The sequence below is a fragment of the Tachypleus tridentatus genome, chromosome 12 (assembly GCF_004210375.1).
Source record: "Tachypleus tridentatus isolate NWPU-2018 chromosome 12, ASM421037v1, whole genome shotgun sequence".
NCBI classification, from domain to species: domain Eukaryota; kingdom Metazoa; phylum Arthropoda; class Merostomata; order Xiphosura; family Limulidae; genus Tachypleus; species Tachypleus tridentatus.
Genome location: NC_134836.1, coordinates 35708330 through 35734400, shown reverse-complemented (window position 1 = coordinate 35734400; position 26071 = coordinate 35708330). Strand labels below are relative to the sequence as shown.

The 26071-nt window shown below is 31.6% G+C and overlaps 1 protein-coding gene across 6 annotated transcripts in view; it reads right to left on the bottom strand.

Moving 5' to 3' along the window:
* Positions 1 to 1531: 1531 nt before the first annotated feature.
* Positions 1532 to 26071, bottom strand: part of LOC143235828 (polyamine-transporting ATPase 13A3-like) — a 96747-nt gene continuing 72207 nt past the window's right edge. For 4 of the 6 annotated variants that reach the window (XM_076474047.1, XM_076474046.1, XM_076474049.1 and 1 more), the window contains 12 exons: positions 24441 to 24545; positions 21137 to 21290; positions 12782 to 12902; positions 12417 to 12541; positions 9553 to 9749; positions 8672 to 8776; positions 8290 to 8369; positions 7071 to 7113; positions 4376 to 4485; positions 3726 to 3822; positions 2061 to 2133; positions 1532 to 1821 (listed from right to left, as the gene is read on the bottom strand). In XM_076474047.1, the coding sequence (XP_076330162.1) occupies positions 1667 to 1821; positions 2061 to 2133; positions 3726 to 3822; positions 4376 to 4485; positions 7071 to 7113; positions 8290 to 8369; positions 8672 to 8776; positions 9553 to 9749; positions 12417 to 12541; positions 12782 to 12902; positions 21137 to 21290; positions 24441 to 24545 (1365 nt within the window). In that variant the 3' untranslated portion in view covers positions 1532 to 1666. The remainder of the gene's footprint in view (positions 1822 to 2060; positions 2134 to 3725; positions 3823 to 4375; positions 4486 to 7070; positions 7114 to 8289; positions 8370 to 8671; positions 8777 to 9552; positions 9750 to 12416; positions 12542 to 12781; positions 12903 to 21136; positions 21291 to 24440; positions 24546 to 26071) is intronic. The other 2 variants (XM_076474051.1, XM_076474050.1) reach the window with 1 other exon arrangement.

Sequence of the window (26071 nt, the reverse complement as noted above, 5' to 3'; positions counted from 1 at the left end):
AAATAACAAATAAAATAAAGTTTTAATGAAAAAAAGTTTGAAATGTAGTTAGGAGGTTTTAGAGGTTATGCAAATAAGATACGAGATATTTGAGAGGAAGAAAAGCATTTTTAATCTTAATTTGCACTTGGAATAGTAAAAACAAGACTATTTATTTTCACAGACAAACATTTAATGAAAATACTTCATGAAAAAAAAAATTTTGTATACAAACAACTTGCAGCATTTACTATAGGTCTGCCAAATTTTTAAATATACACATACTGTGTATTAAAAGTTAGTATGATAATTATAATGAGTACAAGGTGGTTACGAGGTTGATCAACTCGGCTGCCTCATATTGTGTATTAAAAGTTAGTATGGTAACTATAATGAGTTAATGAGTACAAGGTGGTTACGAGGTTGATCAACTTCATATTGTGTATTAAAAGTTAGTATGGTAACTATAATGAGTTAATGAGTACAAGGTGGTTACGAGGTTGATCAACTCATGCCTCATATTGTGTATTAAAAGTTAGTATGGTAACTATAATGAGTTAATGAGTACAAGGTGGTTACGAGGTTGATCAACTTGGCTGCCTCATATTGTGTATTAAAAGTTAGTATGGTAACTATAATGAGTTAATGAGTACAAGGTGGTTACGAGGTTGATCAACTCGGCTGCCTCATATTGTGTATTAAAAGTTAGTATGGTAACTATAATGAGTTAATGAGTACAAGGTGGTTACGAGGTTGATCAACTATAATGAGTTAATGAGTACGGCTGCCCTCATATTGTGTATTAAAAGTTAGTATGGTAACTATAATGAGTTAATGAGTACAAGGTGGTTACGAGGTTGATCAACTCGGCTGCCTCATATTGTGTATTAAAAGTTAGTATGGTAACTATAATGAGTTAATGAGTACAAGGTGGTTACGAGGTTGATCAACTTGGCTGCCTCATATTGTGTATTAAAAGTTAGTATGGTAACTATAATGAGTTAATGAGTACAAGGTGGTTACGAGGTTGATCAACTCGGCCAACCTCATATTGGGTATTAAATAATGAGTTAGTATGGTAACTATAATGAGTTAATGAGTACAAGGTGGTTACGAGGTTGATCAACTGGTTACGAGGTTGATCCAACCTCATATTGGGTATTAAAAGTTAGTATGGTAACTATAATGAGTTAATGAGTACAAGGTGGTTACGAGGTTGATCAACTCGGCCAACCTCATATTGGGTATTAAAAGTTAGTATGGTAACTATAATGAGTTAATGAGTACAAGGTGGTTACGAGGTTGATCAACTCGGCCAACCTCATATTGGGTATTAAAAGTTAGTATGGTAACTAATGAGTACAAGGTGGTCACAAGGTTGATCAACATGGCCAACCTCATATTGAGAATGTTACTGAAGAAAATTTTAAAATATTTTACAAGGTTAATAATGAACATCAGCTAAAGATAAAGGCAAGTCTAGTAACTGATTAATTCAAAGTGAGATGAATTGAACAGGACAGTGCAATTTGTTTATTACTGAAGTTATAACTGTGAAGATTCTGTTTTTATGAATTTTCCAAGCAAAAAATATCTTTTTACACTCATATAAGATGACATTCCAACAGTATGAGAGCTGCAAGTTGAATTCCTCCCACCAGTAAGATTTTTTACACTCATACAAGACTTACCAATGTTGATATTCCAGCAGCATGAGAGATGTTAGCTGAATTCCCCCAGCTAATAATATCTGCAACACCAACGAGATAACGTTAGTCAAGCTGATCATACTTCCCTGAGGTCGTTTAGCCACTATCTTTTCATAGGCTGCTGTATATCCCACTGAATGGACAGAGAAAAAATATTTAAGTCATTAATACTAAAACTTGTAATGTAAACTGAAAGAATGCTACAATTTAATAAAAATGAATAATAACTTAAAATATATATTAAATATTTTCTTTAAAATTGTAAATAATTACAGCTTATGGGTGTGAATTCAAAAGTGCCTCAACATATTATACTTTGACAACAATTTCCTTGAATTAATCATTACGAATTAGAATTAGTAGATAACTTACTGGTAATGGCCAAGGTTGTGATGATTCCAAGGTCAATGTATAAAAACATTGAATCAGAGAGGTTACTAAATCTCTGAAAATATAAACAGAAAAGTTTCTAAAATGTTAAAAAAACACAGAAGGAAAGTAATAAAGTACTTGAACTTCTGTAGTAAAATTGATTTAATATTAAAAACAACTACTTTTAACTGTAGATGCTCATATATGCAATGTACCTTACACATGATTTACTTCTTACCGAGAGCATATATTTTACTTTAACACAATAGCAAGATATTTAGAGCTCAACAGTACCATCCCAACTATAGTTGATGAATTTGCTTCTGTCAAAAGATTTTGTTCACAAAATTACCATAACGTGTTCTGGATTCAATTCTGTGTATAGGGAAAAATATGTGATCCTGATCTAGGAAACTAAAAAAAGTATTACTATTGTGAACATTCAAACAGTAAGATATTGGAAAGTTAAAAAGCTATAGTTCCCATCAATGTACTTCTGGCTATTCTTCATTGAAATTGAAATGTAGGAGAAATCACGCTTGACACTTCAGCACAAACAAAATAGAAACTTTTCTGTACATAAAACAAAATACAAAATTTAACAAATTAAAGCTTTGGCTTTATATTGATTATACAAAATATAGTACATAATGTCAGAGATAACGACTGGCAATTTGTGAAAGACTAGATGCAAAAGATGGGTGTGGCCAGTGGGTCTACTTTTCTATTTTTCTGCCCCATATACAAACAAGATTGAAGGTTATAAAAAAATTATGTTTTACCTTAGTAACATCTATATTTTAATAAATAGTTTATTTAAATTACATATTTCTTAAATGGGTGGTAAATAAATTAGAGAAGTAAGAAAACCTATGAAACAAATATCACATTCTGATATTACAAGAGATTGAGTAACTTTATTTATAAAATTATAAAATTAAGAATGTAAAACTTATATGACATTAAAATTTGATTTACTAAGTATGTTTTGATGTCAAGTTTATTTGTATACAATGATAATAAAGTAATCTTATTAAATTTTGAATGTACCTAAAAAATAAAGACATGATATGTACACTGATCTACTTGTAGTGAAAGGGTTAATATCAAAGCATTAACACTGTTTTCAGGTACAGTGGAAACCTACAACAATAGATTACGCTATTGTTTAGGAAATGCTATAGTTTACACTATTATTCACCTCTCATTTCAAGTCAACAAAATATCACTCTGCAGTTGGACTATTCAATATTAATTCAATGAACTGAACATTTCCTTAATTCTGTAGTCTTGCTTTATTTATTTTAATTTACTATCAACAAAAAATAATACAACTCACAAAAACTCTTTTAATATTAAGAATAAAAATAATAAACTGATAAAACTTGCATTCTATAATAACTTAAAGCCTCAGTGATTATGCTTCTTTTTTAACAAAATGAACAAAAATAATGTATTAATTTTTCAGTTCATCAGAAAACTAAAACATCACAATAAAATTCAAATATAGAAGGTGTACTTTTCTGCATAAATAACACATGAAATGTACAAATTTTACTAACTAGCTATCCAGCTGTACTACAAAATAATCTTAAATAATTTATTTTTCCGAAACGAAACATCACTTCGTCACATTGTGAAAACTAACAAACACAGATAACTTACATTATACAAGATAAGCACAGAGAAAAACTGAATGAAACTGTACAGAGCAATAAATCTGAACATTGAGAATGATGTCACCAAAGCACAGCGCCCCTCCCTGGTATAAGAAAGAACAAGAGAAAGATTAAATTTTACACTGACTACATTCAAAAGAGCTTAACAGATCACTCAAAGTTTTGATAAAGCAGCTGTTTGTCTCATGCATCTTGAACAATGAGGTTAACAAATCATATAAAAGTAATATTTATTACAATACTTTCTTTTAAATATTTGGGATTACAAGTTTGACATTCTATAATGTAATGGATATTTTGACAAGTCAATAAGGTCGTAATACTGTATTCTTAAGATGACTGGTATGGGTGTTAACCATTCTTAAGAATACCTTTTTACTGCAAGTGGATTTCTTGTCATCACGTAAGGTCTAAATACTAGCTTTGACAAAGAGTTGCTTAATTAAATAGGAAAGGCGAAGTGTTATAAATAAAGTCTTCAGATTCTTATGGTTAACATTTGAGTGGTTCAATAGTGCAGTTACCACCTTGAAATTAAAACAGATACTTTAAAACAACATTAACTGAATCTGTGAATATTTTAATCTTATATAATAAGATAGTTTAAGTAACTGTTTGAAACTACATAATGATTACCTGATAACAATAGGTACACACTCTATGTTAGGAATCCTGGACGTGAAAGGAGCAGCAACCGATGCTTCAGCCTCAGACAATGAGATTCCAACATCAGCAGCTTTTAAAGCCTAAGTGTAGAGAGATAATAATATATTTACACTCTGACAACAGAAATATTAACAAACATTTTATTGTATCAAAAAGTTTCATAAAAAAACATCCTCCTCCTTTGGAAGATTCAATTTTGTAAAAATTCTCTATTACAAAATTACACATACAATATTGCAGATGGTTATATCATTAGAGTTATCAGATTGAATAACTACCACAATGTTAACATATACCACACAAAAATAATAATTTAACAATTTATTTATTACATGCCATACAAAATTAATAACCTATTATATTATACTGTACTAACAAGTATTAATAGACTGAAGATTGATTACAGAATTGTTTATGATATATGAAATAAGATTTGCATATCCAATTATTTTGCCCCTGGCCATTTTAATGGCTTGTGAATTCTCATGTTAAAAGCTCTGCCTCTCATGCTGTAACCAAGTTGAAGTATGGTGATACTAGAGTGCATATAGTGCCTCAAATTGGCCCCTTCCAGCTGTTTATATTGCAAATGTTTTCAAACATGAAGTTTTGAAATTTGAATATTCAATTATCATAAGCTCATACCAGCTAAAAATGTAAGAGTTTCAAAGAAATGATTACCCATAGCATTGAGCTATATCAATGAAGGAAGTGAAGGTGAAATCCCATAATCAGTAAAATAATCTACCCCATGACTGGCTACCAGATACAGAACAGAATCAATGAAGAATTAAACAGCTTCTCACTGGAAGTAGCCAAGAACACAGAGTACTATTACAGCTAAATTAGGAACATCCTTTTCACATTTCATTTGTAGGATCTATAGGATCTCTTCAATGAATAAAAAAGGTTTTATTAACCTGTTGCTGCAGGCAACCTTTAGTGTGCACGTCACTAGGTTTTTGTGACTTACATTCAAAATTTAATTAAACTATCTTTTGTTTATTTTATATACCAGTTGGTATAGAACAAAATCATAGCTAATAATCCATATCTTAATAGTTTTAAGGTTTTAATTTTCTAAGGCAATATTAAATCAAATCCTGAATTTCTCCTAGTGTGGGAAATGTGACATTTTTTCTCCAGACATCCCTTTCCTCTAATTTATTCACCACCCTTCCAATAAGTATGGAATTGAACATAAATTATGCATTGTAAAATTGTCATTGCTTGGACAAACCATAATTTTTATAGCCTTCAATCTTGTTTGGTTACAAAGTCATCAAAAAGGAAATCAGACCATTCTTGCCACACCCTCCTGTCACATCTTTTCTATCAGGATTTGTTAATAGTTCTCTCTTACTCTTAATACTATGCTATGTATAACCAACAGAAACCAAGGTTTTCATATATCAAATGAGGTATTGTATAACATTGTGTTCTGAACAGATAGTCAATTTCACTCAAAGAGTGCAAAAAACCTTCCACTGAGAAACTTAATGACCAGTTTGAATGAATTTATAAAGACTTGTCATACAGAAAGCCAGAAAAATACTGAGAGTTAAGAAAAATTGTCTACTTTTTCAATTTTATTATTCTATATTCTTTGGTGCATTATTTAATTAAATAGTGCATTACTACTAATAGCATAAAGTTAATAGTATGAAAACTTTAAAAGAGTCCAAAAAGGTCACATGGTTGGTCAAATGAACTTAGCTCGTGTTGAAAGGTAAATATTCGTATTTTATTTTGCATTTTCTTTACTATATCACTAACTATATTTATTATCATTACCATACAGTGCAATAAAATATTCAAAATTAACAAATGTAAATATGTACCTGCATTTCAACTCTTCTTAGATTATAAATTTATAAAAAAAATATTATGTAACATAGCTATTAACTGTAACAAAAAATGCAGTTAATTAAATATTACTTCATAACATTACTAGTTTCAAAATTTCATGTTTTCAAACTGTTTGAGCCAAAAACAAGTAGGAGACACATACAAAGACTAAAGAATATCAGCTGTGTTTTTAATATTATCAAGTTCCATACACATATTCAAAAAATTTAAATATATTTATTATCCAATTAAGAATTACAATGGAGGAGCAAAAATTGGGATTAAAATCAGTAATCTGAATGTTTTATTTTGTCCAAAAGTAAATATTAACAATGTACATCAAAACAAAACTTTAAATCAGGATATTTCAGTTAGTTTTAGTTTGTACATGATTTAAGAGTGATCAGAAAGAAAATTTGAAACATTTGTTACAAACAATTTTAGTACAGAAAAGGTTATTAACACAAAGTTTCTATGTACAACCACTCAAACATTTGCATAAAAATGTATCATCAGATCACAATAAAAATTATTACATGAAATTAAAAAAATCACAAAGTGACCAGATATATTGAGAGAAAATTTGATGCAATTATAAATCAAATTAGATGTTATTTACATGTTCATACAGATAAGTAAAAAAGTTTAATAATTATATCTGTTCAAAAACATATAATGTAATTATAACAAGGATTCTTCTGCTATGTTAAAATTTTGACCTTAAACTACTTAATAGCATACGTTTTCCTACAATTAAAACTCAGGATGATGGCATTAATAATAGAGCTGTCGTGATCATAAAAAATTTAATACATACCCCACAGTCATTAGCACCATCACCACACATACTGACAATGTACCTATCAAGAGTTAAATGAATTACCAGTTTGAAACACTCAAACACTAAATTAAATATCAAGATAAATTTATTGTGTCAAAGGTTAAATACTCTTCTTAACCTCCAATGAAGGGTAAGTTTAATTTTCATAAATTTTGCAACATATCTTAAATTTATAATACAAATGTAGAAACAATGATAAAAATTAAACCTGTAAGCTTGTTGTAAGCTGTAGCACAGTTTGTGTTGTTTAAACAGTGGGCCTAAAATTTGTGATAAAAATCATATTAATTACAGATTTTTTCTTCACATTTCTCTTAATTTCAACCATTGTGGATTTAAAATCAGAATAACATAATATTAACATTTACAATCTATCTTCTGTTCCCCAAAGGTTACTGCCCAAGAAGCTCTTTGTTCATTATGAACCATTATAAGTTAGACAACAGAGACAGAAGATTCTCTGACACATTATGCAAATAAAATATTTTAAATTTATGGTTTAAATGTCGAAGGCAAGAGAAACATTAGAAATTATTAGGCCTATACCTTGTGCTTAAAAATTTCATTAACTGCAGGCACTTTTCTTATCACACTCCCCTCAATTTGTTTATAATGTTTCACCAGCTTCATAGGTAAAAGTGTTAATACCCATATAAGCTGTTCTGAGATACAAAAATATCCTTTGACAAATACTAGGATTGCCATTTTTCTAACTTAGCTTAAAAAAAAAAAAAATGGAATCACAACTAACACACAATATTGAATTTAAGAACTTTACAGAAAAGAGGGAAGAATATGAAAATAGATATGTCTGGAAAATAAACATCTATATGATGACACTAGATCTAAGAAAGATAGCCTTGCACACAGAGTAAAAACATTATTAAACAAGTTCAGAAGTAGATACGATAATTTCTTTTTTATAGAAAAAAGCAATGCCAAGTCCCTTCCCAAAACTTTAAACCTTATATTTGAATTCAGAGAAATACTTTTGAAAAAAACACCATGATGAAACATGTTTAGAGCATATTGATAATTTACTTTAAAAAATATAGGCTTAAAATATGGTTATAAAATTAAATTCAAAATAACATTTTAAATCTGCAAAAGCAAACTGATTGCCCTAAAGGACAAGCAAGTTTTCCACTTTTCTTTGCATTTTTAAAACACAAAATGCTGTATTACAATAACTCACCCAAGGTCTTGAAGGGATTCAACTAGCTGAGATTTCTGGTCAGGAGCCATTCTGGCAAATACAGTACCTCTCACAATTAACTGGAAAATTAATATTAATATAATTTTGGCTAATGTCTGCATTACATTATTCAGTTGTATACCTCTTGGTCAATCTTATGATAAAGCTAAGCTATAAAGTATATCTTTTGATGCCAATAACTTTTTTTCTTAACATAACAGCAATTGTTTCTATATTACCCTAAAAGATAAACGTTTTAATTTAATAGATTAAATTTAACTAACTTGCAAGAGTCCCTAGTTACTAAAAAAGAAAAAAAGGGATAGAACAGTTATCTATAACTTTTTCTACTAATCACTTATTTTTATTCCATGCCACTTACTCTCAAGAATACCTCTGGGAAATACTGTCGAACAAGAGCAAAGGATTGTCCATCAATGGCAAAATGGAAAGTTTGATGTTCTTTGGTCTCTTTGATGAAATTCAGCTACAAGAAACAATTTATAACATTTGACAGTGTAACACATAAGAGACAGGCAAAAAACACACTGATCAAATGTACTAGTTCCCAGGTTTCTGTCTTAGTGGCCTAACATTATCTCTCAGGAGAGGTATTTCTTCCAGTGTTACAGTCTTAAATTACTTTAATTTTCAGTCATCTATCAACTACCATTTGTAATTTTAGAGTTAGTAATTATTGTATCAGTTTTCTCTGTGATTTGTTTTTAGAAAGGGAATCTTTTGATCACATTTATTTGCTTCTTGTGAATTTATTGTTCTTTCTCATTTGGTTTGATTTCATGATAAAGTCATCCCCTTCTATCCTTCCCATACACATTCAGGTACCCTTATTTATGGTTTCCAAATTATATCATCCAATCATAAGAGAATTCCATAAGCATTGTAACAAGGAAAGCAAAACTTATTAAAATTTTATAAGAAACAAAAAACAAAATATTAAATATTACTGTTTGGCAGATAGGTGGGTTTTCTAGAAATAAATCAAGTACACCAATAAGTTCAGAAATCCTCAGCTCTAAAAGGTCATGCACTTCAAAATAGAGCTTAAACACTTTCAATACAGGTTTTCTTTTATTTCCTTGTGTAAGGAACTCTACAATTGTGAGAAAAAAAAACTATAGATTAATAAATATATAAAACAATTTTGGCAAAGTTGTGTGTGAAAAATAGAACAATCAGATTTTACCATATCATGAATAATGAATGAAGCTCATGTTACCAGTACAAAACGTAGAAACTCACTTTTTGTTTATGAGATATTGGCACACTTGGCTCATCCTCTTCTTCAAGATCAATATGAGGAGAATCTGCATATTGCCACTCAATACAGGCACGTTTTACATCATCAGGTGGCAAACCATTTACAAGAATGATATGGTCTGATCGAGGAATCAATCCACAATCTCTAGCTACACTTATAGCTGTCAAGATGTTGTCACCTAGAACATCACAAGTATACAGTTCATGAATAAGATTGCTTGTTACTCACTGTTTCTAGCTATAATAGTGATGACATTACAGATGTCATAATATTTGGATGTTGTAATTAACACTCTAGCTACATCTTATAAATGATAACACTGTTTAATCTCTTGAGCTCCACATGTAGTTTTGTGCTCAATTGCATAATACGAATTTTTGCTTTATCATCACTTTTGCATAAAACTGTAATATACTTGTATTCTTGTTATATGCAAACTTTGTAGGATATATATAAATAAACAGACCAACAGAAAGTGCATACCGATACTGAACATAACTGATTATTATTATATATTTCACTTAATATTAACATGTATAACAATATTTATGTGTGTTTGTGTTGCGTATCAGCAGTTCGTTCCAGAAGAGTACTAACTAATGAAATGATGGTGAGGCTGCTGTACCTATTATTTTGTGAAATGTCAGACACTAAGATGTTCAATGTAAAATAGAACTGGCTTTTCTGAACATTCAATTTAGTAAATCCTTGTTACTTTCCTTCCAGTGCATATTCAGTAAGTTCTTTTTACTTTCTTTTAGAAATGTGAAATAGACACCAGAACATGGACTGATTCTGTTAATTTACATTTTCACAATTTTCTTCTTTTCTTTTGCTGTAAGTACTGTACTCTCCCTTTTTTCAAAGCCACCATTTATGTGGTCTGTCAACAGTTCTTCAATATGAGTGCTGAGATAACAATAATACTTCAATTTTTGTTTCCAGTTTGCCTTTTACAGACAAAATTAGGCATTCAGTGCCATTTGAGAAACAAAACATAGAAATAGCTTTCCGAGCTATGCCAGGGATTTTCAGAAAGGATCATAGGGTTCCAAATATTGGTTGATTTTTTTCATTATTATATTTCTCAATATTATTGGATTTAGAGAAGAATCAGGATGTTCTTCCATAATATGTATTATTCTTTTCAACCAATGAGGCCTCATACTTTTTTGTAATTACCAGTACATCCTTTTTGTTGACCCATCCAATTATCATGTGTTGCAAGTACACTTATGAATAAGGGTAGACCTTTTTCTGTCACATTCAGTCCTTGTCACGAATGTCTTTCTCAAATCTAAATACTCAGCTAACTTGAAAATGGGACACCAATTGTCAATACTATGTGTTGTCCTTGGTCTAATACACTTTGTGCAAGATGCACTACAATCCTCTTTGAAACTGAAAATTGTTTTGACACAGCAAATAGCAAATGGTATGTGTCCTTTCCATAATATATATATATATATATATATATATATATGAAATTCCAGGTTTTTTCACTCAAATTGTCTGCTAATGGATACAAAGAAAAGTTGCAATCCAAGACACACTATCTTAATATTTATATACTGCTGGAAACCTAAACTACCCTTCCAAAGTACCAAAGGTTCAAGAATTGCAATGTTTTTCCTTACATCAACTACAAATTTACATATTACAGGCAAGAAAGAGGTCATAGAAAGGTTCTATTCAAGTTTCAGTGTTCTCTCTTTCAACATATGTAACATTTAAGAAGCACAAGAATTTCATGATAGTAGAGAATCTGTCCCAATTCATAACATCACTGCAGTAAAAATAAATTCCTACAAAAAAGAGCACTGATAAAACTGATGAAGCTGGTTGAACTTATGTCATCTACTGTATAAAGACAATGCCACAAATACCTACAGTTTATCATGCCACTTGATTCCATACATTTTACTACTACAACCAAGATTTATACTGAAATGTTCTTTATTATGATCATTTACACATCCACATAAATAATACATAATTTATTAAGTAAGAAAGAGTTTTAAATAATTACTATATTTCTTACTGGTCATATTTATATTGGAATTTATTCCTTCATACTGTTGGTTCTAGGACCTTCATACGTGACTATCACCTGGTGATAAATCCCATTTACTGTTTCTATCAGCTGGGAAATCGTCAACATCACTTTCATCACTACTAAAAGGAATGTTTGCAAGCATGTTTTTTACTAATGAAACAGTCACGCTTCAAAGGCAAAAAAAATTAACTCCTACAAATTAATAACTCACACATTATTTCCCAAGTGCATCCATATCAACCAATCATTATTAAGAGGAAAAGCTAATTTACCAATGATATCATGACTTTTGTCAAACATAGCTAAATAATGGCAAAATGTTAGAAAAGAAAGCAAAATTATATGTCATTTCTGCTTTTAGTTATAACTAGAAATTATAGTATGTAGATCATTATAACAGTTTTCTTCTGGTATATACCTAACTATGTCCACATCATGAAGGGGTAAAAGAACTTTCATGTAATTCAAAACCTCAATGTACTTTATTCACCTTCAAATTATCAATTTTTGTTTTCTAAAATGAGAGTCACCTTGAGTACTTTTTATGTTTTGGTTTGTTAAAATATTAAATATAAGGAAACTACTACAAATATTGAGTAAAAATCTTTTTTTTTTCATAAAACATATAGGAAACTCCAGCAATAATTAGTGCAATTAATTGCAATATTCATTATGACCTTAACATCGTTGTACACCATTAAGAGACAACAAAGTTACTGACACATGTATACTTTGGAACATAAAAGATTTGGGAAAAAGTATTGAATTCAGCAACTTTCCATCTATTACCTGTTACCATCACCGTGCGAATCTTGGCTTTCTGAAGCACTTCTATCACAGGTGTAGTTTCTGGTTTCAGTGTGTTCTGCATCACAAGGAGGCCAAGGAATGTCAAATCAAATTCAATTTGGTCTCTGGGTAAAATCAAAGAATATTAACACATTTTAAATCCTTTTACAGGAATTTTGTTTCCATCCATCTATCTGATTGACTGTTGAATTCTAAACGAATTTTAATTTTCAAGTTCTTATGTACTGTGTTGAAATAATATAGTTTCAACATACTAGTTTTGAAAGTCAAGAGCAAAGATTTTTTAACCTAATCAAATTGTTAGTGGAATGGTTTGAGATTGCAGATAAATACACTAAACAAACCTTTTAACTCGCTGAGCATGATGCCATGTCAACTTTCTGTCAAGTTTCCGCCAAGCGAGAGCAATAACACGAAAACCCTGAAGCGTATAATCTTGCAGTAGGTTACTGAAATTTTCTGGTACTGTGTGGAGAAAAAAACATTCATGCATTTTTCTTCTGTAAATAATTTTTAAGACTCTATAACTAATTGAAAATTCATGTTTAAGATCTTTCAAGTTATCAGTTTGTTTGTTTTTGAATTTTGCGCAAAGCTATACGAGGGCTATCTATGCTAGTCATTCCTGATTTAGCAGTGTAAGACTAGAGGAAAGAGGAAAGACTACTAGTCATTACCACCCACTGCCAACTCTTGAGCTACTCTTTTACCAACAAATAGTTGGATTGACCATTACATTATAACACCCCCACGGCTGAAAGGACTAGTATGTTTGGTGCGACCAGGATTCGAACCCGCGACCCTCAGATTGTGAGTAGAATGCCTTAACCCACCTGACCATGCCAGGCCATTCAAGTTATCAGATACAAAAAATAGTGCAAATACTGTTGAAGATACATGAAAAATAAGTAAAGTACTAATGGTAACACTGCACAAAATAATTCTTTATTTAATTAAATAACCAAAGAACACAGAATGATAGCGTGCAAAAAGCAGACGTTTCAAAATTATCAGAATGTTTCTGCCTCTCTAACTATGTAACATAAGCTGTTAGATATTCAACTAAACCTGTCAATGCCTCCTGTGGTAATAAAGATTTACAACTATCTGTACAGAAAATAACATAATACATCATTTGATAGATGAATACATTCATGTTCTACCGATTATAAATAATATACTACTGAACATCAGAGTACCATTGCAATTTCCGAGAGAGAGAATGAGGTTGTCTATTTCATAGCTTTGTAACCAAATAAGACTGTTTGTTTGTTTTTTAATTTCGTGCAAAGCTACACACAGGCTATCTGTGCTAGCCGTCCCTAATTTAGCAGTGTAGAGGGAATGCAGCTAGGCATCACCACCCACTACCAACTCTTGGATTACACTTTTACCAATGAATAGTGGGATTGACCATCACATTATAATGCCACCACAGCTGAAAGAGCGAGCATGTTTGGTGCGGCGGGGATTCAAGCCTGCGCCCCTCAGATAATGAGTCAAACGCCTTAACCCACCTGGTCATGCTGGGCCCAAATAAGATTGAAGGCTATAAAAAATTTTCACTGCCTGAATGATAATAGTATTGTAGTAAGTAACTTAACATAAACTCTGTACACCTTGGAAGAATGGTAAATAATTTAGAGAAGAGATGATGCCTAGAGAACAAAATATCCATTTCTCCCACTAGGGGAAATTCTAGAACCATATGCATCTCTCAAATACTGCCTTATAAATAAGAAATTAAAACATATATACTATTAACATTTTCACAATGAGCACGATACAATATACAAAAGTTCATTTACACATTTGCATATGTTGAATATTTGCATTATAACTTTGATACAGCATGTGCACCTTTACAAATTTTGGCAGACTTTTAGTAAAGATTACAAATATTTTGTAAACATTTTTATTTTAATATAGAGTCTGATTTGTTACTAGTCTGAGTTCAAAGTAATTTCATGTTATGATTAAAAAATAGACTATTCTTCATCACAAAAATCTTAAGTATTATTTGCATGATCTCTAAAACCTAATCAGTATATTTCAAACATCTATTTTCAGCAACATTTTATATTTTATGTAACATTGAGAAGGCATGACTGGAAGGTCAACATAATAAAAAGTAATAATTTATATTCATATATAGCATTACAAAACTACTTAGACTTAGCTACTTAGACTAAACATTTGTATTATAATATGTATTCATTCTAGCATGAAAAAAGCATAATTTAATTGACTAATATTTTGTAATACGTAGTCACATTTCAATTATTATACATGTGTAAATAGATTATTACTATTTAGAAATAAATTAAACTTATTTTTACTAAAATATAGAGCAATAAATCAAGAAATAAACCAAACAATTGTGTTTTATTGCTACAACCTTGCCGAAAAGCTTAATGTAGAAAGAATTTCAGTTCCAACCTCAGCTACTACAGACTCTAAGAAAGATAGAATATGTAGTTCCTCACAATACTTGACAATAAAGAGAGAAGATGCTAAAAATTAAGCTGTTACAGATTTCTTGAAGTTATTTAATATTTATATTATAATTTAGAGTAATTTGGGTTAGATAACACAATAATAACTGGATACATTAATGTTGGTAAGTGAGATGATAGAAGTTTTAATTTGAGAGTTTAGTGGTGTGAATTTGACTATTGCATTAAATTAGGCTTATGTATATTGCAACTTTCTGGTAAGTTGTAAAACAGGATAGATACATTGCTTTATTAAATAAATACAATCTAAAAGCTAGTTTATTGTCTCCTGGTGTTTTAAGTTCAGCTCACACTGTTATAACTTATAGACAGACTATAAATTAGGTTAAATGCATGTTATTAGCATTATGTATATTGTTAATTCTAATAAATTATTAAGTTCTGTTTTAAAGTTCTTTAAAATTAAAGATAAACTTTAGGGTGAAAATAAAGAAGTTATCAAAAAATAATAATATTGGGTCTTAAATGTTAGGCTTAACAGCAACATTGTTAACAATAAACTACTGTTACAATGCATTTATTTTCAGGCTATAAGTTCATATATAATGGTTAAAACTAGTGTAGGAGTTAAGCATTCAAAATTTGTTAGGTTTAATGGGTGCAATAAGTGGATTTATTTGGGAACTCAGAACTGGCATGTACTTCTAAGAAAGCTAGTAATAAAGATGTGCAAATTTTATATAGAGTTTGTAGGTTGAAGAGAAGTTGGAGGTTATCCTAATCAAAGTGGAGGCATTAGATAAACACAAGTGTAGACTGTGGGAAATGACAGCAGGAGCTTAAGTATTTACATCTGCTAACAATGGCATTTAGGAAGTTACTCCTATTGGAGGAAACAGTAGTAGGTTTAGTTATAATGAGCCTATTCTGTTGAGCAACAAATTTCAGCCCTTAGCTTCTGCAGATGAGGAGCTATTAGAGGGAAGAAAAACAAAAGGATCAGAGAAGGATGTGGATGATAAGATTATATGCGATTCCTTGAAAAGGCATTAGACAGAACAGTTTATGAGATAAATAGAAAGAAAAGAATTAGATTATGCTACCCAAAGGCAAAGGTGGAGGATATAACTGATAGAGGAAGAGATATAATAAAGGGAATTAGCACAGTTGTAATTTTTGCACTGCATGTAGGGGTTACTGATGTTATGAAAGGTTGGTCAGAGGAGCTAATTACTAATTACAAAGATTTGATTAAGGCATTTAAGGAAAAAAACCCTAACTTAATTTTTTTTAGGGATACTGTCCAGAATTAACTGTGGAATGAAGTTATAAGTAGTTCACAAGGGTTAGTCATCCAGCAGCATAGCAGTATCTCTACAAACTTGCAATGCTAGAAACTGGGTTCTGATACTGAACAGAGAACAGATAACATATTGTGTGACTTTGTGCTTAACTTCAAACAAACAAACATTAGCATTAAATGCTAGACTTCGGTTAGAATTTAAGTATGAGCAGATAAGCTGGTTGGATTTGGTTGGTTTGGTGTTTTATGGTGCAAAGCAACTCAGCTACCTGCACCAAACATCTAGTAAAAAGTTAAAATTATTAAAAGTCATAAAAGGAAATTAAGGTAAAACAAAAAGTTTAATTTTTGAATCAAAAACATGAACAGTATTAACTCCAATTTCTACATCCAGTCTACAGAGGTAAGAGAAAAACTACAATAATACAAGTTGTAAAGGACTTTCTGTAACATAACTGTAATTATCATAACTAACCAGGATGGCTAACAGGTAAGTTCAGAAAACAGTGTTAGTCACCTGAATATGAACTTTCCAGTCCTGCTTTCAAGTTATTTGACATTATGGCCATTTTCTAATTTCAAATCCAACAAGATGGACTTTGATTCTTAAAAGGGAATCAAATTAAAAAAAGGTCTAATGTTTTAATTAAAAAAACTTAAATAGCATTAAAAAGATTAATTGCCTTTAACAAATTAAAAACATTTCTAAGGTATACAGTGTCACCATCACCAATAACACTGTCCAACATTATGAATAAACCTTGGGACAAAAAATGTGGCTTATTGTGACCTGAGTGTTACAAAGACAACACATTGGTGCATCAGTCCCAGATAAAAGAAAACAATGATTTAAAAAACTCTGACCAATGTGTAATCTGGTTGAAACAACCTCCTCTTTCTGCTCCTTATGGAAGCAAGATGGCCAAAGTCCAATAGAGGGTTTTATTTGGAAAAGCTTGTTTACACATTGTTCACTCCAGTTGACTGCCAACTGGCACAGAGTTGAACCCTGAATATAGGACCATAGTCCATGTGTGGAACAGGCACAGCAATGAAAATGTCAGAGCAGATAGATTTAGCTTTGGTGTTGGAGAGCTCATTCCCACGAATACCAACATGGCCCAGTATTCAGAAAAACTGGATAGAAGTAGTTATTAAAGAGAAATGGGCCAGTCAGTGTTTGAATATCAGTAAGAACAGGGTGTGAACTAACATGAAGCAATTCTAGTGTCAGGAGAGCGCTAAGCGAATCAGTATAAATAGTGCAATTTGAGTACTGCTTAGCTTCTATGTGATCCAGAGCAAGAGGAATGACGTACAGTTTAGTAGTTTACACAGAAACTGTAGAGAGGTTCTGCGTGTAACCACTGAACCACAACAAACCATGGCAGAGCCCACAGAGTCAACTGATATCAAACCATCCATATAAAAAGGAATGGAAGGATGGTTCGAAAGATGTTCAGCAAATAACAGACAGCAGAGATGCCAACTACTTCCAATGACTGAGTGTAATGATTGTAGACAGAGCACTTTATCACTTGCAGCTACTAGGCCTGACCAATGTCTCTAAACTGTTTATTATTATTATAACTATTATTATTTATTACTGCTATAGATTGTTCATTTATGATGGTAGTTTGTGTATTTAATAAATAATTTTAAAAAATTCTTTTGAAATTATGTCTTTTATTTAGTTCAAAGTAACAAACATACTGGTAAAACAACATTGAACATGCACAAACAGTAAACAGAAAAAGTTTTTGTGTAAAAACTAGTTTATATCATGCTTATGACACTTATTGTAATAGTTTTGCAGCTGTTGCAGCCTTTGCTTTCATGAGAATGTCTCTGGATGGTTGGGAGTTATAACAACATTGTCCATTTGACTGCACACACATCTTGTGTGTTATAATACTGCTCAAAACAATCGTTTATCCTGCAATGCGCCACAGAAAAATCGATGTGACAAACTGTACAAAATGCATGACTGTCGCTGACTTTTGATGCAATGACCAGATAGTTTGCACTATACTCTTTCATAAATTTTTGATTCACAGTTTTAGTCCTTTTAGATTTGCCAGAAACAAGACAATCTGGTGAACGAGGCCTCTTTTTGTCCATCTTGTGAACGATCGCAATGGTGTTTCTATACCACTTAGAAAACAAGAAATACCCATCTACGAGAGCGCTGATTGGCTGACAAGCACTGATGATGTAACTATGGATTAACCCCATGTACCCAGTATGGAGAAGCATCGCACTCAAACTATTGGTAGACGTCAGAGATACAAATATTTTTTATTATTTCAAGCACAAACCTGATTATCGCAAGTAGCCATTTGGACTATGTTTTTTATTTATTATCAATATTTATTTGTATCTCACTAGAAATTTTCTTTTCACCCCTTTCAAGCCCTGGGGGAACAATTTATCATTTTATTGTATAGGCCTATGTAATATATAATAATTTGGGAGTTGCAACAAGTCGTAATATTTGTCTGTATGAGCGTATAGTCGTAATGTATACACCAAAATCATAATGGTTGGCATCTCTGAGACAGTATTTCCAATCAGGAATGTCTGCTTTTCTCAGGTGATTTAAAGAAGGGTCACATCAAGAAGGGAATGTAATAAGCAATGTTATCCATGGACAGATCCAATTCATCCAACTGCACATAGATACCAAGGCCAAAAAAAAGAAGTGGAAGATTGTCTGTTCTGAAAAAGTATGGCCTACAGAGGAAGGAAGACACAACCCCAGGTGGGATGCTTTCGTAAGAAACAAAGTTTCGAAACATAGAGTAAAGACAGTTGCAACCCAAGGAAACACGGATGGCTACAGCCTTCAAAGATGTGTCGAGTGGCAAAGACAGAGTAGGCACATGGTGATCAACAACAGTGTCACCCCTCCATGCACTTGTCCATCACACAGCCTGTAATTTATGTACAAAGAGAACTGCTGAAAAGTGACTGTATTAGCAAGTTTGAGAAATGTTTCCTGTAAGGAAAGATGCAGAATGGTAGGAAGCAATCAGTGCTCTGATTTCATCCAGATTAGAACGTAAACCTCATCAGTTCCATCATATAAAGGTGGCCATTTTTATTTATGTGTAGGCGAACTGGGTGGAGAGCCCTTCTGTTTATGACCACATCTTTTTTCTTTATTGTCTTTATTCGAGGTAGGTCTGTCAATCTCCATGAATATTGCTCTGGGTCGATTGAGCAGGTCTTTGTTGCTGGAAAAGGACTCCAGCGACTGAGGACATTAACAAATGATCATTTTGCATCTTGGGATGGGAAAAGATGTGCCCGAGGAAATGCCCATACCCAGAATCAAAGGAAGTGGTTCTTGGGATTTGCTGGAATGTATGTTAGGAACAGAGATGGGTGTTGAAGTTAATTTTTCAACTTTTTTAACCATGGAGGTCAAAAGACTTTTCATTTGGTTTGAAAACGATTCTTTTGGAGGCACAGAGAGAAGATCCATCTGCACTCCCACTGTAGTAATGTAACAAGTGCAGCAGCATACGTCAGAGATGAAATGGTGGACAGCAACTTTCGAACCTGAGGGTAAGTAATGTTTTGAATTGTCTTTAAATGCTGCACCTATTTTTCTTCCAACCATTTAGGGCAAGAACAAAAGTAGGACAGATGAGAGCCATTGCAACTGATGCAATGAGAGTCCATTTCACACTCACAGGCATCGTGGTCCTTGCCACCGCGACAAGCACATGTCAAGGAACTGCAACATGATGTCTTTGAGGGAGACATATGTCCTAAAGTTTTGTTTGAAAGAGAATGTAGTATAAGAAAATGAGGTACAACAGATATCACGGATGTTGAAGATTGCTGTTCAGAATCCTCAAGACATGGTCATTTACTTCTGGACTGTTTTTTCACTGTTTTATTTAAGTTTTTATTTGGAGGATCCATAATAAAAAAACGAACATTTTGGCACCCACTGACCTCACCCACCATGGAGCCCTACAAGGGGATGCACAACAATGCCAAACAAGGGCACTGCAGCAATGCCAAGGTTTTGTGAGCACTATAGCCAAACACCAACATCAGATACAATGCCTATAACACCTGTTGAAGACAACCAACACTGGTACTTGGTTTACCCTAGCCCAAGTGAATCAGCCGAATGACCCCAAGGCTACCTGTCTACAAAAATTCAAGGCCAAAGTGGTGTGTTAAGGTTGGACCCCTCAACCACCAGGATCCTCTCCTCCCCTTCATGGGTCGCCACACATGGCAAACACATATTAATAAATATTAAATAACATCATTCTCTTACAAATACCTCATAAGTATTAAGTAAAATAACACCTTGATTAATGAGAAACTGCTGTTGTTCCAGGAAAAAAATGTTTCAAAGTACAAAGATTTTAATTAAAAACACAGTAAGCATGTACTCAGTCTAATTAAAATTCTCATACAAAGATGTTATTATAAATGTTTATAAATTTTGTTTGTTGTGTATAAATTAGAGACTGAGTTTTCAACTATGTTTTAACACTCAGAAGAATGGTCAAATGTTATTAACTTAAGTTTAAACAAACTTTACCTGTTTGACTATTTTTAATGAGGAGATGAAAACTTTAAACTTTTGAATTAATTTGTTTACTTCTTTCATTTTGTATTCACTGTTATTATGGTAGATAGGTACAAGAGAAAGTCTTAAAAAATACAAATATGTAATTAATTTTGATATTTTCTTCTAATCAATATTACTATTAGGCAAAGCAAAATTAAATCCATAATTAGTTACTCTAGATGATTTTAAACTTTAATGTGTGTATGTGCACTGGATGCTTTGAAAGAGTTTACTCATTATAATGGTGTTAGAGAATATGTATTATCTGATATGCAGTCATGTTTACATAAGGCTTTTACATAGAAACCATAATTCTTTGATATACACAAACCATACTTACATGTGTGCTTTAAACAAAGAGAAGCTATTTTCTCTGGTGCACCTTTGACATATAGGTCCATGTGGGGCTTTCCTAATGTTCTACAAATTACACCCATTCTTTGTGCAGTTGAAGAAAATGGAAACTGTCGAATAATACCTATTTCATAAGGAATCTAAAAGTGGATAGAATAATTATTATCATTATTATAATACTGTCACAAAACTGGGGAAATATTTTGTACCTACAAAATAACAAATATGTAGTAACAAAAACAGACCAATTTTTGTCTGTTGTGATGTCATTTTTAGCTGCTTTGTTACTTTTCTGAATTTGTGTGTGGTAAAAACAGTTTTAAGTTGTAGTTAGCATACTATGTCTATTATATTCAAAACAAAAAATGAGAGAAATTATGTGACAAATTTGAGTTCAAATAGTGGTGTTGAAAAGTTGAGAAACACTTGTTATGTTGTGAGCTTGAGCATTTACATCTCATTCTCCTAAATTTCTAATTTCTTCATGTAAGTTAAGACTGATAGACAGAGTATACCCACTGCAATGTTATAAACTAGGAGCCCTAATTATCATATTACAACAGTCTCTCTTAGTTATGATTAACCTTTCTGCCACGATAAAAAGTCGCATCTGACAGGAAGTTGATATTAAAAGGAATAATAACTACTGTATAATAACAAGTTATGATACATAACAGTTCAATTCAGAAACCTAAAATTGTTTTGTTTGTGTTTTATGTAAAATAGTTTATTCATTGAACATATTTATTTCATAAATATCCATGTATCACATTTGTATTACAAACAAATAAAATACTACACAAAGTTTCCTGAGAAACTGTTCATATCCAATTGTATGTTTGTGAGACTGCCTGTTATTATATAAATAAGAATTTCATTGTTAATTTTCAGTGTACAATTTTAGTATCAATTTATAAAATAATATCCAATAAATATTCAGAAATCTACATCAGAGAAGATGGAAGAAAATTGGAAACCATGTTCATTGAACATAAAATAACATCCCATGTTTGCATTTTCCACCATTGCAACTCAAAAATTCACAGAATATCTATTCAAAATATTGTAATCTTAAACAAAGAGTCAAACATCAGAAGTTACTTATCTTAACTGAACAAAACAGCCCCACCCTAAGCCAAAATTTCACACTGGAGCTTGAATCTCTGAATCCCAGCTCTTAAAAGGGACCATTTCATACAGTTAAAATAACCAGTAAAGAAATAATAAATATCCTAATTATGTTATTGCTACACTCTAGCCAATACCTAATAAGGTAATCTTGTATAAATACAACTACTACATGAAATATAATACGTTATATTAAAACAATTTCACGTTGACTAAAAATTCCTAGTTTCTATGTTTTGTTTATTTTGTTGTTTTCAACACAATTTTGGCCAATATCAATATCCACATCATGTTTCTATATTAAAATATTTTAAACTTTCTTCAAAGCAACTTTCTTTTTTCAGCTTGAGACAGTTAATTTGCCAGGCTTAGTACAGACTAGTAGAGTCTGTCACTTAACAAACCACAAGTTAATAACCTTCACACCCCACTAGTAAATCCTAACCATGTTACTTAATGCCACAAATACTACTGTATAATAATTATAAATAAAAAAAATAATATGTTGCCTTTAATTATGGCTCTTACATGTATTTCTTTACTGCATAACACTGTTGAAAGGTTTAAAGATGTAATTTCTGCTGACATTAAAATCCAATTAAAAACATATCAATAACAGCCTGAAATTCACCATATAACTTGATGAAACTAAATTAATGTAGCTCATCTTTTGGTATTATAATGTTACTGTTATGAAGAAGAGGTGTGTGAAGAGTTTCTGTTTCATCAGGCACTGGAAGGGAGAGCTACAAGGAAAGCCATCTTTTCTTCCTATTGTTAATGAGATTTATCATCACAAACAATCTTACTTTGATTAATTGCACTGGGGTAACCTCTGAAGGTGCTGCTACATTTATGGGAAACAAAAAAGGTCTCAGGGTCAAAGTTAGTACTCTTGATCCAAATGTTAGATTCACATGTCAAATCATGGCAGCACTAACTTTCAAGAAATTGCACTTCGAAGCAAGCAAAGTGCAACAAGGTGTTGTGAGTGTTGTGGATTTTGCAAGACTAAGAGTGTTGAACAGCAGGTTGTTTACAATTCTTTGTGTTGAAATGAGATCCATTTATAATAAGATTTTGCTGTGTACAGAGATACATTGGTTATCTTCCAAGAAGGTTTTCAGTTGCACAATGCAACTGAAAGATGAACCTCATGTGCTTTGTTAGACTGCAAGGGTGTTAGCAGTGCATTTTAAGGATAAAAAGTGGATTGCAGTATTGTGCTACCTGACTGATATTTTCAAAAATCTCAGCATCATTCTTAGCTTGTCACTGGAAGGACTAAATAACAATATTTTAAGTAACAGAGGATTTGCATTTCACAAAATATTTGTGATGCAGAAAGACCAATTTGAGAATGTAAACTGTAATGTGTTTCTTTGCTTCAATGATTGAAAGAAAATTAGTTGACTTAGTCTTATTCATGATGGTTTTTCTATTTACCCCAAAAAATAAGTGTCAATTTGCAAATTAATTTCAAAAATCAATCGAAGATGACTAGATAAAGAATACATTTAATGGTAATATAGCTTCTCATCTGCCAACTGAAGAAGATTGAAACGTTGTTCACGCCTCTACGTAAAAATTTTCTCAACCCAAACGAGCCGTTTTTACATATATATTTCTCTACAAGTGGGTTTTCTCAACATCACTGACAAAAAAACTTGTTGAATTATCAAAGATTTAAGTAAAAAACATTTAGGAACTTCTGAATGCTATTTTGCAAACAATATCTTAATCACGAAAAGTAATGGATGTGCTTCTACCTTTCACATATGTGTGAATTAGCATTTTCAACTTTAACATGTAGAGGGGGATCAAAGAATTATGTCAACAATTCACATCACTTTATACCAAACTCAAGGCCATCTTTCACACTAAATCAGTGAGTAAGCTGAAAGTGTTTGCCTTTTGCTATAAACAATTTTAAGTTTTGTTTAATTTTTATAGCACGTGTAACAATGTGCACATTTGTATTGGAGGTACTATAAAGAAGCATTCACATCACTGGTGTAACTGTAAAACCATGCAGATGAAGAGGTGTATTAGATATAATTTCTACAGTTAAAATTCCTTCTAATTATGTATTTACTCTATTGTGTGATAACTATGAGGATAGCTATAAAGCTTCAATCTGTTACATAAAACAGTAACCTTACCTTGGTTTCAACTGAGGGATCATACATTTCACATTGCACTGGTTTCACCACAACTGGAGTCAGAGTATCATATCGACTAGTATCCTTCCCTGGTTCTGTAAAAAGCTATATCACAACATATCTTTTATAATGATATCCAGAAATATGTGAAAGTGGTTAATTATAAAATACAATATTACAAAGAGATTCTTATGTGGTATCAAGTGTAACATATATCTTACAAACCAAACTCAAAGAAATTCTAAACAGTTCATTGTGCAAGATAATAGGCAAATAAATAATAGCAATTTATACAACTTTTATATGTTAACACACATGTACAAGACACGAGAAAAACCTAAAAATTTAGTCAGGAAGTTGAATTAGGCTCAAAGTCATACTACTGCTGTAAGCCACTTTCCACAACAGAATCCACATCTAAATGCCATTAGTTGGCAAAGTCAATAAGCATCAGCCAGCTTCTACACCTAAATCCACATTAAGCTCCATTAGCTGGTAAATAAACCATCATTACCAGCCACTTTCATACCTTTATCAACATTAACCCCCATTAGGTGGCCAACTTCCACAACTGAAGCCACATCAAAATCTGTCATTTTCAGCCTTGCTGGCTTGACAGCCATCATTGCTCAAACTTACAATTCTTAGATGGTCATGGTAGAGTTTGCTTTTATAATCTAATACTAGTTAATGTGTTCTTCACATTACAAGTATCAAGGACTGCAACTTGATGACTTATCAAGTCACACATGAATAAAAATTTTACATAAAAGTACAGAAAGACCCTGCTTAGAACCACCCAGCTTTAAGCTGATCTTTTGTGTACTTGATAGATTTCTTTCATGAGAGAAAAAAGAAATAATGTAAATCCATAATTCTCCAAATATTTTTTCATACTAATGGTAGTAGGACACTAAATAACTTATTTAATAAAATAATGCAACGGAGGACACAAAATAATACTACATCAAATATTACATAATTTCTGGAAAAAGACCACTTTTACATAATAGATTTATATTGAAGTTTACTACATTGATAATTAAATGATTTCTGTACCACTTAGAAATAGATTTATATTGATATCTACTACACTGAAAATTAAGGAATTTTTTGAAAAATTATTTCTGATCAGGGCTAGATAAGTATTACATTTATATTAAATTCTATTACACTAAAAATTAAGAAACTTCTGGTAAAAACTTTCTAATTGACACTAACCACAGTTAGATTTATAAATCTAATACATCAAGAATTTTCCTGATCAAAATAAATTAATGATTCAAGCAGACTTAAAAAAAAAAAAAGAGAGTAAGATTTTCCTGTTGTTTCAAATTCAGACACAAGCAGAATTAGACATGTCCACCAGCAGAAACTGCAACAGCATTCATCAGATCTTGCAGAGCACAAGACCTATAATGGTGGATGCACAACATGAAGAAACTTCATTCTGGTAAGCAAACATTTTTGCTTGTTTGCTTCTTTCAAATTAAGCTAATTATTTTATGGGGGATTTTAATAATGAACCTCATATTTCACAACCTTTTCAAGACCATGACTTAAAAAAACAGCCATTTTACCAGATTTTAACAGTGGAAGCACTGTTAGAAATGAAAACAGTATTTACCCAA